A 16,177-nucleotide genomic window follows, 5' to 3' on the forward strand; every position below is an offset into this window, starting at 1 on the left:
CCTGCGATTGTTAATGATCACCATCTAGTCCCGTTCTCCAGTCCTAGTCTATAGATCTGATACTTTAAATCTGACTGATATTTCATACAAATGGCAAATAACAGTATATGACATTTTGTGACTTGCTTTTGCATGTGGCATTAAGTTCTTCGGGTTCACAAATGTGGTAACTCCTACATTTATTTCAACCCATTTGGGGGCTGGACCTCACTTTGCTGTGCGTGTGGGTGGCACCCCCTTCTGGCTGTTGTGCCCAGCTCCTCTGTGAGCAGCCACCTGCAGGCTTTCCTAGGCGACCCCAATGAGCTTCATGGCGGCAGAAGGTTGGGCCCTAAGGGGTGTCACACACGACCTTGTAGGAAAACGTTTGTTTTTCTCCTTTTCCTTCTAGTCAGAATTCCTACAAGAATCCAATCTGATCATGGCCAAGTTGAATTATGTGGAAGGCGATTATAAGGAAGCCCTGAACATCTATGCACGGGTAGGCCTGGACGACCTGCCGCTGGTGGCTGCGCCTCCCTACCGGCTGCGGGTGATTGCTGAGGCCTACGCTACCAAAGGTGAGGCCTTCTTTTCCCTGCGTCGTCCTGTCCCACGGAGCTAGCAGAGTGGCCCTTGGCTAGAGACAGGCTCTCAGCGGCCCCTTGCCAGGTCTTAGGGTCACCCACTGCTTGCTTTGGGTCATTGTAAGGCTGGGATTCACCAGAGCCCTAGTCCTCCGCTTTAGCTCTGGGGCAAGACCGTTGTGAAGTTCCTTTATAACCAACATGTGACATAAGCAGCCCTGTGCCTGGCAGTTAAGCCAGTGTCCTGCGCGTGCGGGATGCCAATAGCTGACTGCTTTTATCTGTTAAGGCCACCTTGGGTTAGAGCAGGCTGATTGCTTGGCCATCACCATGACGGTCAATCCTGCAGCAGCTAACGTGGTCCCTACTTGGGGGCAGGAATGTGTGCACGTTGCCATCCGCCTGAAGGAATTGGGATCTGGTGCAGGAGGATGGAAGCACACAGAGGGAACACCAAGCCGCCCTTGTGTCATTTGTAATGAGCACAGTGACAGCCTTCTCACAGAAGGGTCCCAGGAAACGATTTCCAACAATTGCAGAGATCAGGACCTCCTTCTTCCTCAGGTTCTCAGGTTTGTATCTGCACCTTCCTCCCAGCACCACCCGCAGCTTTCTCCTCCTTACCTCTTACCCTTGCCAACATGTCTTCCTGCAAGTTCCAATCTCCGATTCACATGACCTGTCTACCCATTCTGAGTACATTAGGGTCATGTGCGGAACAGGTTAGAATTAGCGATACTGTCAGGTACCCCACCGGTCTCTGAGCTCCCACACAGCAGGAGTTCAGTCCTGGCTACTTGCCATCCCTGGGACCTAGCCTGGCGTCCTGCACATAATGGCTGCTCAATTACTGAATGGAGTTGACCAAGCTTTGCTTGCTTAAAGGAACCAGGTGCTCAGCCTGTGAGGCCTCCCGTGAGCCTTTGCTGCTAGCGTGCCATTGCCACATATGTTTTGCTTGCCTTTAGGAAACGTACTGGGCGGTTTTTGATGACTTAGCCTTCCCTGCCAGTTCTGGGGGAGCACCTTGGCTTGCATACCTCTGACTTTACTACCTGTTGGGGGCCCCTTCCCACAAGGCTGTGCATATCAGTTCACAGCTGTCTCAGGGGCTTCTGCGTTAGCCTCCGCCCAATTCCCCTTCTCTTCCATCTCTTCATCCTAAGTAAAGAACCAGGGAATGGGAGCAGAAGCAGCAGAGCGGCTCTTCAGCTTGTTGTGGGGTTGGTGCAGTGAGAAAAGCAGAGGGACCTGGCCTGCTACATGCCGAGACAATCTCGGGGCCTCCGCCCACACAGCCACAGATACTGTTCTCACAAGGCGGGGGGAGACTGGGAGAGCAGGCAAGTGGCTGTGGCCACACTGGACCCTGCATCCGCTGGAATGTGGTGCCCTGATGTGACAAGGACAGTGGGAGCTATAAGATGGCTCTTCTCAACAGCCCTGGGTGCCATAAAGGGACTACAAACACATCACCACTAACTTGAGGTGCTCTTGCAGCCCAGCAGGCTAACAGGGCAGGGCAGCTCGGCACCCCAAGGTCCTTGTCCCTCCAGGGTCCTCAGGGAGCAGTCCATCACTGCAGGATGGGAGCTAGGCTGCTAGCACGATGTAGCACCTGGAAAGCAGAGGAGAGAGGTGCCCAGAGGCAGCGGAAGTGACACACCCTGGTCCTGCTGCCAGGCAACCTATCAGTAAGAATTACTCCTGGGAGCACAGCCACTGGATACCCAGGGAAAAGAAAGGAAGAGGTTGGGGGCCGGCAAGCCTGGGACTGTATATGTTCTCCGGAACCTAGGAGAGAGGTGGCTTGCACTCAGGTAAAAGAAGGGGGCTACCAGAACTATGGGACTTGAAGGATTGGTGTCTGCTAGAAGGGAAATCATGAACTTGGGAGCAGCAGGTGCTCAGCCTCATGTCCAGGCCTCCTGGGAGCACAACAGAGAACTGACTGTATCATGTACGTGGGGCCTTCACGACATCTTACATATAAATATTTTCTTTCCTAGCAGGGTGGACTATGCTGGAAAGCATATGGGATGTGGCGCACATCACTCAGTAAGCCAGTGACAGACCTAGGGCAAAGGGAGGTTTTTGTCTTGTGCAGGACCTCCATGCCAGGTTAGGAGGCAGTGCCATGTGGGGAGCTAGCCCCTCATCTATTGTGTCCTCCTTTTGTTCCTGGGCTTGGCACCTCTCCCTTCATGTGGCAAAGAGTAGGGGCCTTTGAAATCTGAAATCTCATTGCCCAGGTTTGGTCTCTGACCTTATTACTCATCAGCCAAAGAATGTCAGGCGTGGTGTTTGACCTGTGAATGTGGCAGCAGATGGGTAGACTCCTGCAGATGTCCAGGGGGCAGCCAGCCATGGCACCAGGGAAGAGGCTGGGTTAGTAGTTCAGTGGGTCTTCTTTGTCTGGCAGCTGATTTGGCTGTTGGACTATGAGAGCTGGGATTAGAGGGAAATCTTTAGGGGCCATAAAAGAAAGGGAAGTTGTTGATGATGTTGAAGGATAACTCAGTGGTCAGAGACAGCTGGGGAAGTAACCCTCATGGGACTGGTTGAGGGTGGGGCTTATGTATATGTCAAACACTTTACTGGTCTTGCTCAGGGCCCTCCAGGGACATTAGAGGTCTTTGGAGTTGGACCATGTTAATGATTTTGTCATAGAAGGTTATTCACATTGGGAAGGACCCGTTGCTTCCAACACTGTTCCTTTAAGAGCCAAGAACAATTCTTGCAACTGTCTGATGCAAGTCTGTTTTCATCGGAACATGTTAAATGCACAGTCTGGCTTTTCCCAGGAGGGAGAGCCATCTCTGGATGAGGCCATAGGCTTTCTTCCCTTACCAGCCAGCAGCCAGGGGCCCAACCCGTGAGCTCCCAGACCTCTCCAGTCCTCCTCGGAAAAGCTAGGGTGCAATGGGAATAGCAGTGGAGAGGAGTTGACTGTTCGCATACCTGGTGCCTCTTTCACTGTGGGAGGGAGGCCTAGGTTCTCTCTTTGGCTGCTGGGGATGCAAGGAGGCCCACCCAAGGACAGAATGTTAGGGAAGGAGCACTCTACAGGAATGGAACCGGGAATCTAACCCAGGTACTCTAATACAGGATGTGGGTATCAACCAATCTGCCAGATGTTTTTGAACCAGTTGCACTTGGAACATACCAGTTTTTGGTTGGGTCACCTTCGGTTCATTTTATTTGGAATTTGTCGAGTTTCTTGTTTGCTTATAGTTGTGTCTTTGATAGAATTGGGGAAGTTTTTAGTCACTATTTCTTTTTCTTTTTTTTTTTTTTTAAAGATTAATTTTTTTATTTTTATTACAAACTCAGATATACAGAGAGGAGGAGAGATAGAGAGGAAGTGGAGCTGCTGGGATTAGAACCAGCGACCATATGGGATCCCAGTGCATTCAAGGCGAGGACCTCAGCCACTAGGCCACGCCGCTGGGCCCAGTCACTATTTCTTAAAGTGGCTACTATTTTCACGTACTGTCTTTTTCTGTCCTTTCACTGTCAATCTGTTTATCTCTAGAGATCCAAACAGACTCTCTTATAGACAGCATATAACTGGACCATGTTTACTAATCCATCCTGCCAACTTCTGTGATTTAATTAAGGATTTTAACCTGTTCACGTCTAAACTGAGGGGGAAGCAGTTAGCTTAAGATGCTCACTAACCATGTGAGAGAACCTCAGGTTCACTACCCCGCTGTGGCTCCTGACTCCAGCTTCCTGCTGGTGCAGAGCTCTCGGGAGGCAGTGGTGATGGCTCAAGGTACTGGTTTCTCTCTTGACACAGGAGATCTGGATTGTGTACCTGTCTCCTGTCTTCTGCCCCAGCCCAGTTCTGGCGATTGAGGGCATTTAGGAAGTGAACCAATAGATGGGAGGTCTCGGTCTTTCTTTGCCTCTCAATGAATGAATGAGTAGAAAAATGTGGTAATTACTGGTAATAAGGGACTTTCTGTTATTTGCTGTTTTCTGTGGGTTTTGTTTTGTCCCTCATTTTCTGCATTATTACTGTCTTTTGTGTTTAGTTGATTTTTTTGGTAATCAAGTGTTTAACTTCTTTTCTTTCATGTTATTCTATGGTTTTGTTGTTGTTGTTGTTGTTGTTTGTTTCCACAGAGATTACATCCAACCTCCTAGAGTTGTAGCAGTGTAACTTGAATTTATACCACATGGGATGCCAGGCATTGTAGGTGGCAGCTTAACGTGCTATGCCGCGGTGGCTTACCCCCTATCGCCGTTGAGAGGCCGCTCTGCAGGACACAGAGCTCTTGGTGGACATTGTCTTTCTCTCCACTTGTTGTGATGTGGTGTCCATAGTTTCCTATGAATCACCTGCGGGTGATCATACCAAGATCTCTTGGCGTGCATGAAGTCAGTTCTCTGGCTTTGTTTGCAGCTCAGTTTGGGTCTCCATTCATCTTACTTGGAGTCTTGGTTCTTCACGATTGTGTTAGTGTTTCTGGGTTCCTTACATGTCTCTCTATATTTAGGATCCCATTGTAAATTAGTGCAGCAAGAGAAACTTGATAGGGGTTATATTAACTCTCTGGGTCAATTTGGAGAGTGTTAATGTCTTAACAACACCAGGTCTTCTAATCCATGAACATGGGATGTCTTCATTCTTGTCTTTCAAAAAGGCTTTGAAGTTTTTTGGTATATAAATCTTACATCCCTTCTGTTAAATTTGCTCTAAGTGTTTTATACTTTTTGTATTAACATAAGTGGCATTGTTTTCTTATTTCTTTGCTAATGTATAGAAATTCAACTGATTTTTCTGTTTAATCTGGTATCCTGTGTGTTTGCTGAGCTATTAGCTCTGCTTTTTTTTTTTTTTTTGTAGGTTTGTGGAGTTTTCCATATATGAGATCAAGTCGTTTGTAAATAATAATTCTTTCCAATCTAGATGCCTTTGCTTCTTTTTGTGGCACACATTGGCTGGTACTTCCAGAACCATATTGAATAGAAGTGACCAAAATGGATACTATTAAGTATGATTTTTTATCTGTGACCTTCTCACAGAATACCTTCATCAACTTGAAGAAATTCTATTTCTAGTATGTTTTTGTCATTAAAAGATGTTACATATTGCCAAATACTTTTCTCTACAGAGATATTGCTATAAGTTTTGAGCATTTTTCATCTGATATCATGCTTTACATTGATTTTCATGTTGAATCACCTTTGAAAATATGGGATAAACCTCACTTGGTTTATGTAATCATTTTTATGCGTTGGTGTGCTAATACTTTGTTGAAGAGTGTGTCATCTGTCTTCTTATGGATAGTGTTGGCTGTTTTGGGTGACACCTTTAGTTTTGGTATGCATGTAGTATGGGTGCCACGGGGTGAATTGTGATGTGTTCCTGTTCGTCTACTTTCTGGAAGAGTTTGTGAAGGAGTTGTGTTAATCCTTTAGTAGTGTGGTAGCGTCAGCCACAAAGCCACCTGAATCTGGGCTTTTCGCTCTGGAGGCTCTTCAGTGGCCAGCTCCTTCTAGCCTTCACTTGACCCCCACCTGCTTCCTTTTCGCATATTTCCACTGGCTCACCAAGCCCTCGATTGTGATCATTGGTGTTGGTCAGGAAGTAGTCACTTTTTTTGTCTCTATTGTTGTTCTTGTTATTATTATTGTTATTATTTAGATGCTGGGATTTCGCCCCCCTCCTCATTTCTTCTCCCCCCCATTTCCCCTTTATTATTACAGTAGTAATACTAAAGTAATAATTATATAAATAAAGTAATAATTAAATAAAGTAATCAAATAGTAAATTATAGCAAATATATTTATTTAAATTATAATAAATAATAAAGTAATCATAAAATATAATCATAAGTCCATCATTCTGCTGTTTAAGTGTATCTTGACATTGTAGGTATCGACAATGGCAGAGTCCAGTATTCTATGGTCAAGATATATTTAACAGTTTCATTGGGAGTCCATCTTTGATTTGGAAGTAGAGATGCATACTGCATTGCATCTTCACATCTGGATATGATAGTCTCTATTACATAGTTACTATACATCTCCTTAAATGAAAAGCCATAAAACAAAATCAGCAACAGAAAGAAACAGAAAATTTACAGTGCCATGAAGTTAAATAACATGCTACTGAATGTCTAATGTGTTGCTTCAGAAATGCAAAAGAAAATAAAAACCTTCTTGAAGAAAATTATGTTTCTCTTTGTCCACAGGTCTCCAGGTGTCCCTCTGCCTGTCCTATTTCCCGGGATTGTGGTCTCTCTGTTTCACCCTGGCTAAGGATTTTCCATCTGTTTAAGCATGTCCTTACCCTATCCCGCCATCTTGCTTCTTCAGGAAGCAGCCACTTTAAACTTGATGACTTGGAGGAGTCGACTTTGTTTATCCCATGTTATAAAGCATACGCAATACTGTCACAAGCAGAGAAGCACTATATTTGTAAGTGATTGACAACATCACCCTGATGGATAAATCTTATTTAGTTTTCTTGCCAGGCAACTTCTAGATGCTGCCAGGTTTTAAGCAGGAGGAATGACTTAATTAAGATTATAAGCAAGAAAGATCTTTCTGGCATAGAGCAAGGACCAGATTAGAAAGGATCAAGACTGCAGGGATGTAGCCTGTGTGGCAGGGAGGGAGCTGGCTGTGGGACCTTATTCCCTGTTCTGCAAGCTGTTTCCCAGGTGCCAAAGTCAGTTGGCTGAGATGGGTGTGGCTAGCAGGAGCACTGGGCAGGACATTAGGGTGCCGGAGGAGAGTGAAGCCAGGCAGCACTTTGGGATGCGGTCCTATATCTTCAGTTGTTCCAGCTCTGTGGGGTGTAGCTCCATCCACTAGCCCCACTTTTGAGGATTAGAACCCCATCCCCGCCACCGCCCCTGTGCTTCCCAGCCCTCAGGATATGGGCTGGCTCCCTGCTACAGCTGGGCTCTGAGATGCAGAGCCATCCTGGCGGCCTCTCACCTCTTTCATTTCCTAGGCAGCTCCACACATAAAGTTCCCTCCGTTTGGGGGAACTGAGAGTGCTGCCTTTGAACTCCTTACTGGGTTCTGACAGATAGCAGCTACTGTCACTGTCAGCAGATTCTGGCAGTGTCCTGGGGAACTAGTGTGGACAGGTAGTTGAGGGGCAAATCAAGGCAACTGTGAAATTTCCAGCTGAGCTCACTGGGCAGGTAATGATGCCATGCCTGATGAACCTTATGAGCAGGAGGCCTCACTTTTCCTTGCATAGTCAGGGAAGTGACTGGGTTGGAATTGAACATGGTGAAATCTCTGTGTCCACCAGGGGGTGCTGTCCAGAGACCAGCTGGAATTCTGGGGCTGGGGCTCCACTGTTGTTGGTTTGGTGGGCTGGGATTCAGGGATTCTCTGTAGGCATAGGATGTGGTTACAGCCCAGCAGTGGCTGAAGCTCTTCAGGGATCACAGGGTGAGTGGGGCAAGAACTGGGCATGCAGCCCCGTGAGGCCCAGTGTGTAACATGGAAGTGTGACCTGAAGTCAGGGTGTCTGGCCTTTGCCTGGGGTTTCTTTGGCCTGAAACACATGTGCAATTGAACCTTTGTGGGGGAAGAAGGCTCTCAGGTAAGGGCAATGTTAACATGTGCTGAAGGCAGCAAGTTGACTGTGGCCTGTGTGTCAAGACACGTCAGTCTGAGGTTTAAATGAACCATGGAATAATCCACACGGAAATAATCAAGATTTGACCAAAAAAAATCACCTCTCCCTGGATGGCTTAAAGCTCAGGCTCCCCCAGATTTCTGCTCACTGCAGCAAGCGTAGCCACAGCCGTGACCTCACTGGATCCAGAACCATACGTCCTAGTCATGCCTAGCTGGCTGGCCACATGTCCTGCTGTGCCCTACCCATGCTCTATGCCAGGCAGCCCCCTGCCCACTTGCTCTCAGGCACACTCTCCGCCTGCGTCTTCTCCCTGCAACCTGGAGGCGGCCGCTTCTACCTGTGCTGGGCCCACCCTCGGTGACGCCTGTTGAATGCAGACCTCTCCAGCTCCTCGGGTCCATACCAGCCTCTTCTCCCTCTGCTTGTAGTTAGCACCATCGAGTTTGGTGTAGTGTTTTTGTGTAATTATGTCACACCTGCCACTTGCCTCTCTCAAGCCAGATTGTGTCATGAACAAATTCATCAAATCCGTGGAACACAAACCGGTGCCTGTATGAAATGCTTGCAAGGCGATGATTTAGCCACTGAGTTGCAGCACTGAGTCTTTCCTGAGGCTTGGGAATAGAGAGAGTGAGAAAGGAAAGAAAAGAAAAAGGAAAAATTTAGGCATCCATATTTGGAGCTCTCCCTGGGTGGGTACAGGGCATGGACTGTCCTGTGGAGAGGGAGGGTGGCAGAGTGTGGCTCTCATGAGTGGGCTGCCAGCCTTTGGGAGCCGTGGCTGCAGGGACTCTCCGCCCTGCCTGGTGGGTAAAGTGGAAAGCATCTGGGGTGGCCACCTGCAGGGGATGGGGAACCTCTGAGTGGCAGAGGCTCTGGGCTTGGTGGGATGCCTACCCTGTGCCACAGTGGGGGAGTGGCCACAACCACTGCATCGATGTTCTGAGCAGCTGCCCTTGATGTCTTCATGGCAAACCTGGAAATAGACCCAGAGGGGTGGGGCCTGTGTTCCTTCTAGCACCCACATGGCACCGCCTGGCCCCTCGGGTAGGCCTCCCTGGTGTAGACGTCTCTCCGAGGGCCTTTACAGCATGGCTTTACTGGAAGGCTCTAGGGCCTTGAAGGTCACCAGAAAAAATAATTTCTTATCACATAGATGGTCCTTGGCATGTTTGTTTTACAACTGGGCACTGCGATCCTCGGAACCTGTCTGGAGGCCAGAATCCCACAGCAAGGTGAAGTGCAGAACAGAACAGGTGAGCTGGAGCCACGTGGGCCAGGACTCCGCTTGCCTCGGGCCCAGGGTGCTCAGCAGCACAGCAGCTGCTGCCGCCAGGGAGCCAGGAGCCAGGAGCCAGGTCAAGCAACCCAGCATCCTCCACCAGGCCCACAAGCCAACGCCATGCCCTGCCCATGTCCCCTGCGACCCGCCTCTACCCACCTCGGGACAGGGAGTGCTGTGGTCCTCAGGAGGCAGCTCTGTGGAGAGTTAGGTGGGAGGAGAAGGGCTCGCTCCACAGCCCTGTTGACTAACCTTGAATTAGGAGCTTTGGGTTGCATGGATGGGCGAGGACTCTATGCTTGTGGGAGGTGCTCGCAGTCCCAGGGGCCTGGATCTTCATCCCTTGTTGATAACTCCCCAGGACAGCAGCTGCAGAGACCCTACCCATGCTGACAGCATTTCACGTGTGCAAGTATCAGTGTGTGGAGCACTGGGAGAGAATCCAGGAGGCTCCTGGCATACACGTTTCAGCAGGAGACCTGTGCCACCTCCTCCTCGGTGGGTGGGACTAGGGCAGAGTTCTGAGAATGCCTGGGTAGATGTGACGCTCGGGTCTTACAGAGCAGAACCCAGGCACCGAGTCCCAGCCCTTGGGAGCTGGGTGGTTGCTAGCGACTAGGACCTCCTGTGTCATCCCCAAAGAATGGCTGACCACCACGTGTCATCCGTGGCAACAGCATGCCCCAGGCTGCTGAGGGAAAGTCTGAGGGTTGCTGGGGTGGTGGGCGGCCTGGCCAGTACCACCCCAGTGACAGGGAGCGAGTTACTGCTCTTCCTCACCTGTAGAGAAGAAGGCTGGAGACAGGCTCTGGCCATGTTTTCTTTGAGAACTGTCTTCCATGGGTTACCAGGATCCTTCAAGGGGCCTGGAGAGTGGTTTTCGAGCCAGGTCCACCAGTGGAGGCTGAGGGTGGTGGAAGCTAAGGGCAGTGGAGCCCTGGCCAAGCCCTTGCCTTGCCTGAGGCCGGGTGCCCAAAATGTGCCACAGCAATGAGCTGAAGCAGGTGATCTGCTCTTTTGGTGGATGTGGTACCAGAGACCACTAGGTGTTAAACCACTAGTGACAGGGAAAGGAAGACACCTGGGGCTGTGGGAGGGGGGATAGGTTCTGGAAGCTTCTGGAGGTCGCTCTCCAACTGGGTGATCTCACAGCATCTTCCACCCTGGATTTCATGATCCTGCCGGGGGAGGGAGGCTGTGCAGTGTTGTCTGTGACCCTCTCAGGTTGCTGGTCCAAGTTTCCCAGTTATATTTAGACGGTAGAAGCAGAGGGGGAGCCCTTCCTTTGCCGCTGACCCATACCCATGCTTAATGGTGCTTGTGCCAGGGTGTGTCACTGGTCCTCTGCCTGGAGCGGCAGGGGCACTGAGAGCCTGGCATGCCACTTCCAGACTCGCTCTCTGTCCCAGTCAGTGCCTGTTCAGGAGTAGTTTTGAGATGGAGTTTCTCCTGAGAGAAGCCACGTCTGGTTCCATGGAGCCTTTCCTGAGCCAGAGAGTACACTGTCCACAGTGGGCACTTAGTGAGGATCCGGGGCTGCTCCCACTCGTGGCCACAGAGGGCGCCGAGTGCTCCGCCTGTCTGCTGTCCCCATGTGCCCACTCGGCTCTTAGGACCAGAGCTGCACCACCTCCTGAGTGTTCACTGCTGTGGGTCAGTGTCACAGTGCTCACTTCCAAGCAGTGGGAGACGAGTGATGGCTGTGTTCTTTGGATGTTTTTCTGGAGTTTTCCAGAACCCAGCAAACAAACAAAGGAAGACGGTCAGCATCTCCAGTTGTCTTCCCTGTGGATCAGGCTTCACTTTCCTAGCAACAACATGTGATGACATACGTGACGCCTTGCCAGTCAAGGAAACTCGTCTGAACCACCCTGTGTCCAGGCGTGTTGTTGGGGATCAGTCACATAGGAACGCACACTCATGGGACAGGCCTTACGCACAGTTAGGGCACGGCCCCAGTCCTCTGTGGCAGTCCATACTGTTAGCAGAAACCATGTGGCATGGCCCTGGGCCCCGAGTGAACAGCGATGCTTTTTCCATGTAGGTTATTCCTGTATGCTTTGCAGCACATTCAACATGAAGCTTAGAACTGCAGCAGCTCTACAAGATTACACAGAGTAAAACCTTTCAGCCTCATGTGAGGCAAATATTTCTTAGCTAAAAACCCAGAAATACAGTTCACAAAAGGTAACCTGGATAAATTCCACTTGATCGGGCCCGGCGGCGTGGCCTAGCGGCTAAAGTCCTTGCCTTGAAAGCCCCGGGATCCCATATGGGCGCCGGTTCTAATCCCGGCAGCTCCACTTCCCATCCAGCTCCCTGCTTGTGGCCTGGGAAAGCAGTCGAGGACGGCCCAATGCATTGGGACCCTGCACCCACGTGGGAGACCCGGAAGAGGTTCCAGGTTCCCGGCTTCGGATCGGGGCAGCATCGGCCCATTGCGGCTCACTTGGGGAGTGAATCATCGGACGGAAGATCTTCCTCTCTGTCTCTCCTCCTCTGTGTATATCTGGCTGTAATCAAATGAATAAATCTTTAAAAAAAATCCACTTGATCAAATATAAAACATCCAGTCTTCTTCCAAAAGATATGTCAGGAAAAAGAAAAAAGCAAACCACAAGATAAGATAAAATACTTGCAAGCCCTGTACCTGAGGATTCGTATTAAGAATTTATAATGAACTGTCAAAGAAAATAAAAAAAAAATATATAAGCAGGATTTTAGTAGGCAGGTAATCAAAGAAGATGTGTAGATGGCAAGCAAAAAAAAAAAAAAAGAAAGAAAAGATTATGGAAATGCAAATTAAAGCCAACATCATTTCCTATCTAAAAGGAAGGTATAATTGAAAGTCAGAGACTAGCAAATACCGGTGAGCATGTGGAGACACAAACTGTTATACATTGCTAAGGGTAGGGAATGTAAAAAGATGTTGCTTTAGAAAACAAGTTGGCAATATCTTAATGTTAAAAATAAATTTGCCACCTGACCTGCAAGTCTACTCCTTAGATTTACCTGATAGAATGAATAATATTTGTCCACACCCACATGATTGTCTTTGAATTTTTAAAAAGATTTTTTTTATTTATCTGAAAGGGAGGGTTACAGAGCGAGGAGGAGAGGCGGAGAGAATGCTCTATCCACTGATTCACTCCCCAAAAGGCCTCTCCCATGTTCACGCAGGGACTCAAGTATTCGGGTCATTTTTTGCTGCTTTCCCAGGTATATAAGCAGGGCACTAGATTGGAAATGAAGCAATTGGGACTTGAACCAGTGCCCACAAGCAATGCCAGTATTTCAAGTAGAGGCTTTACCCACTATGCCACAATGCTGGTCCCATCTGTGAATTTTTATATACACAAAGCAGGTCATAATAACCAAAAGGGAAACAGCCCAAATGTGTGTGTCTATCAAATAGATGGATAATATACAGCAAACCCATAAAACAATGAAAAGAAATGGAGGGGCTGGCATGATGGCTAACCTGCTAATTCTCCTGCAGGCACTGGCACTCCGTATGGGCGCTGGATCATGTCCCGGCTGCCCCATTTCCCGTCCAGCTCCCTGCTTGTGGCCTGGGAAAGCAGTGAAGGACGGCCCAAAGCCTTGGGACCCTGCATCCACCTGGGAGACCCATAAGAAGCTCCTGGCTCCTGGTTTTGGATTGGCTCAGCTCCAGCCATTGCAGCTATTTGGGAATGAACCAGTAGATGGAAGATCTTGTCTTTCCTTCTCTGTGTAAATGTGCCTTTCCAATGAAAGATAAGTTTTAGAAAAAAAAATGGAAATGGGGACCTGGTACATAATATAACACGGATGAATCATTAAAGTATTATGCTGAGTGGACAAGATAAGCACAAAATAGCATATAGTCCATGGTTTCATCTATATGAAATGCCCAGGCAAGGTAACCTCCACGTAGAAAGGGGAAGTAGATTAGTATATCAGTTGAGGTTGCTAGTATGAAAAGGACTGACTCCACTAGGGTGAAAAGGACCACATGGACATGGCAGAAAGGCTCTAAGCCTGACTTATGGTGATGGTTGCATAACTGTGAATTTATCAAGATGGCTCAATTGCATGCATAAAATGGGCCTGGCCCAGCTATGGTTGTTGCAGCCTTTTGAAGAGTGAACCAGCAAATGGAGTATCTTTCCTGCTATCTTTCTCTCTCTGACTCTGTCTTCAAATAAATACAATAAATCTTGTTTTGAAGTGATTTCTGCAGTTGTGGAACATAGGGCATTTTCAGCCTGGTGAGTGTATTCTGTGATACTGTTGACTGCGGATTAATGATGTTATACATTTGTCAAAACCCTGCAAACATGTAGTGTAAGGGGTTGACCCTCAGGTAAATTATGGACTTTAGTAAATAGTAACCCGCAACAAGCTGAGGCCCCCATCACAGTGAAATAGCACAAGCACGTGCAGTTTGTAGGCCGATTTTACCTTGATAAAGCCGCTGAGAAGTCACACAGTGTTTGACACGAGCCACTCCTGTGAGAAAGGGGTGACTGCTGAGCTGCCAGCATGCTGTCCCAGTGTGGGCTCCCTGCAGTAGCAGGGACTTCTCCTCGTGTGCACCTGCTCTGTCCCCATCTCCTGTGGTTTGCATGACTGCAGGGACTTGCTCTGTTTTCTAAGGACCACATGGATTCAGCTGTTACCAAATAGCGGACACGAGGCAAGGGGTTGTTCATTGATGTGTATGTCTGAGTCCCGTGCCTTCTGAAAATCACCAGCCAACATGGGTTGGGAGGCCACAGGCCTGGGATCAGCCCGTTGAGCCATGCACTGTCAGGTTCGGGGCAGGTTTGTGACCGTGGTTGATCTCAGTTTCTGCATCTGTAGGATGAGAGGGTTGGAGTAAGGGATCACTCTGGCTGCCTTCAGCTCCAGATCTGTTCTGCTGACACTACTTTCTCATGCTCCGCAGCGGAACGGACCACCTGTGGGGCATACACACACCTGTCACAGGCTATCTGCTGTGGCAGAAGTCGTACTGCAGAGAGGGATGCTCACTGGAGGGCCTTCCCACTGGGTTTCCTCTCTGCTCATCTCAGCCCTGATCTCCACTAGCAAAGAATAGCCACTTTATCTCTCAGGGCAGAGCCCAGGACAAGGAGGCAGTCTGTATGTTGTTGCCACACCAAACACCCAAGGTTGAGACGTGGCCTTTGTGCTGGAAGGTTTTCCCGGTAACCAAGACTCTTGCATGTTTTAAAGAAAAAAAAATGTGTTTAATGGGCTAAGTGTGCATTTTATTTTACTAAGATTTATTTTTATTGGAAAGGCAGATTTACAGAGATATGGAAAAACAAAAAGAAAGACCTTCCATCTGCTGGCTTACTCCCCAGGTGACCTCAATGGCCAGAGCTGAGCTGATCCAAAGCCAGTAATTAGGAGCTTCGTCCAGGTCTCCCACATAAGTGCAGGGATCCAAGAACTTGAGCCATCCTTTGCTGCTTTCCATAAGCAGCCCATAGGCAGAGAGCTGGATAGGAAATGGAGCAACCAGGGCATGAACCAGTGCCCATGTGGAACGCTGGTGCTTGAAGGTGGAGAATCAGTGTTATGCTCAGAGTCAGCTTGATTTAGCTCTTAAAATTCTTGAAGTACTTTGGGGCCTGTTGGAATGAGGACCTCTCTGTCAGGCGAGGTTCTGTACATAAAAAGAACTGACAGGAGATCATATCCCAGCCAGCAAGGTAGAGGCGTCAGCCCCACAGCTGGTGGGTTCACAGCCCAAGAAGAGCTCGTGCTTCAGTTTGAGTCCAAAGGCAGGGAAGGCCACATCTCAGCTCTGAACAGACGGGCAGGTGGACCTCTCTCACCTGGCTTCCCCCTCTCCACCGCCATTTTCAGCTTCAGCTGATTAGATGAGGCCCACTCAAGTTAGGGAGCAGTCTTCCAACCTGAATGGTTGTCTCCACCATCCCAGCCATTCATGGTCATGATGGGCCAGGTGTCCAGGCCCTCTGGGCCCATCATATGGACATATGAAGTCACTAACCTTCATACCCCACTGGGTTCTGAGTGGACTCATGATGAAGTACCCAGGCGAGTTCTCAGTGTTTCTGTGCGGGAGTTTCCGGGGAGTTTCGGACATTCATTCCGGTGTCCCATCTGTGATGTCCCATCTCATCCTTGGAAGGGGGCGCAGCGGGCAGGAGGCAGCAAGTTGGCTTCCCTAATAGCCTGTCCACTTGCTGAGATGGGTTTCTGGCCAAATCAAGGCCTGCTAAGAGACAGCTTACCCAGTTTGTGCGTGTGTTTAACTGTCTTTCAGGACTTTGTTTAGAGAAGCTGCCTATCTCATCTTCTACCAGTAATCTCCACGTGGACCGGGAACAGGACGTCATCACCTGTTATGAGAAAGCTGGGGACATCGCCCTCCTGTACCTCCAGGAGATAGAAAGGGTAAGTGAGGGCCTTCGCCTTGCCTGCATCTAGGGACAGAGCCTGGGGAGAGAATGCTGGTGACACTGAGACTTTATTAAAAAAAATCATCAGCTCTGTGTTCACAAAACATGCTAACGGCCTCTGAGCAGAAGTGACAGTAGGCATCTGCTCACACCCTCAGAATCCTGAGAATCAAAACAGGCTGAGCCCCAATGCATTCGGGTGTAGACTGTGCATCAGCTGGTGTGCATCCATAGTGTGAAAGGCTTTGCCTTGAGCGGTATGGCAAAGGTGGACACTTCAGCTGGCCTG

General features: G+C 48.9%; 1 protein-coding gene across 7 annotated transcripts in view; it reads left to right on the forward strand.

Annotated features, from left to right (window-relative positions):
• The window catches only part of TTC7B (tetratricopeptide repeat domain 7B), a 173,631-nt gene that overhangs the window by 23,142 nt on the left and 134,312 nt on the right, over nucleotides 1-16,177 (forward strand). For 6 of the 7 annotated variants that reach the window (XM_058655184.1, XM_036496314.2, XM_004584341.3 and 3 more), the window contains exons 3-4: nucleotides 392-560; nucleotides 15,753-15,883. In XM_058655184.1, coding sequence (XP_058511167.1) covers nucleotides 392-560; nucleotides 15,753-15,883 — 300 coding nt within the window. The remainder of the gene's footprint in view (nucleotides 1-391; nucleotides 561-15,752; nucleotides 15,884-16,177) is intronic. The other variant, XM_058655186.1, reaches the window with a different exon arrangement.

This window comes from Ochotona princeps, chromosome 26 (genome assembly GCF_030435755.1).
Source record: "Ochotona princeps isolate mOchPri1 chromosome 26, mOchPri1.hap1, whole genome shotgun sequence".
Taxonomy (NCBI): domain Eukaryota; kingdom Metazoa; phylum Chordata; class Mammalia; order Lagomorpha; family Ochotonidae; genus Ochotona; species Ochotona princeps.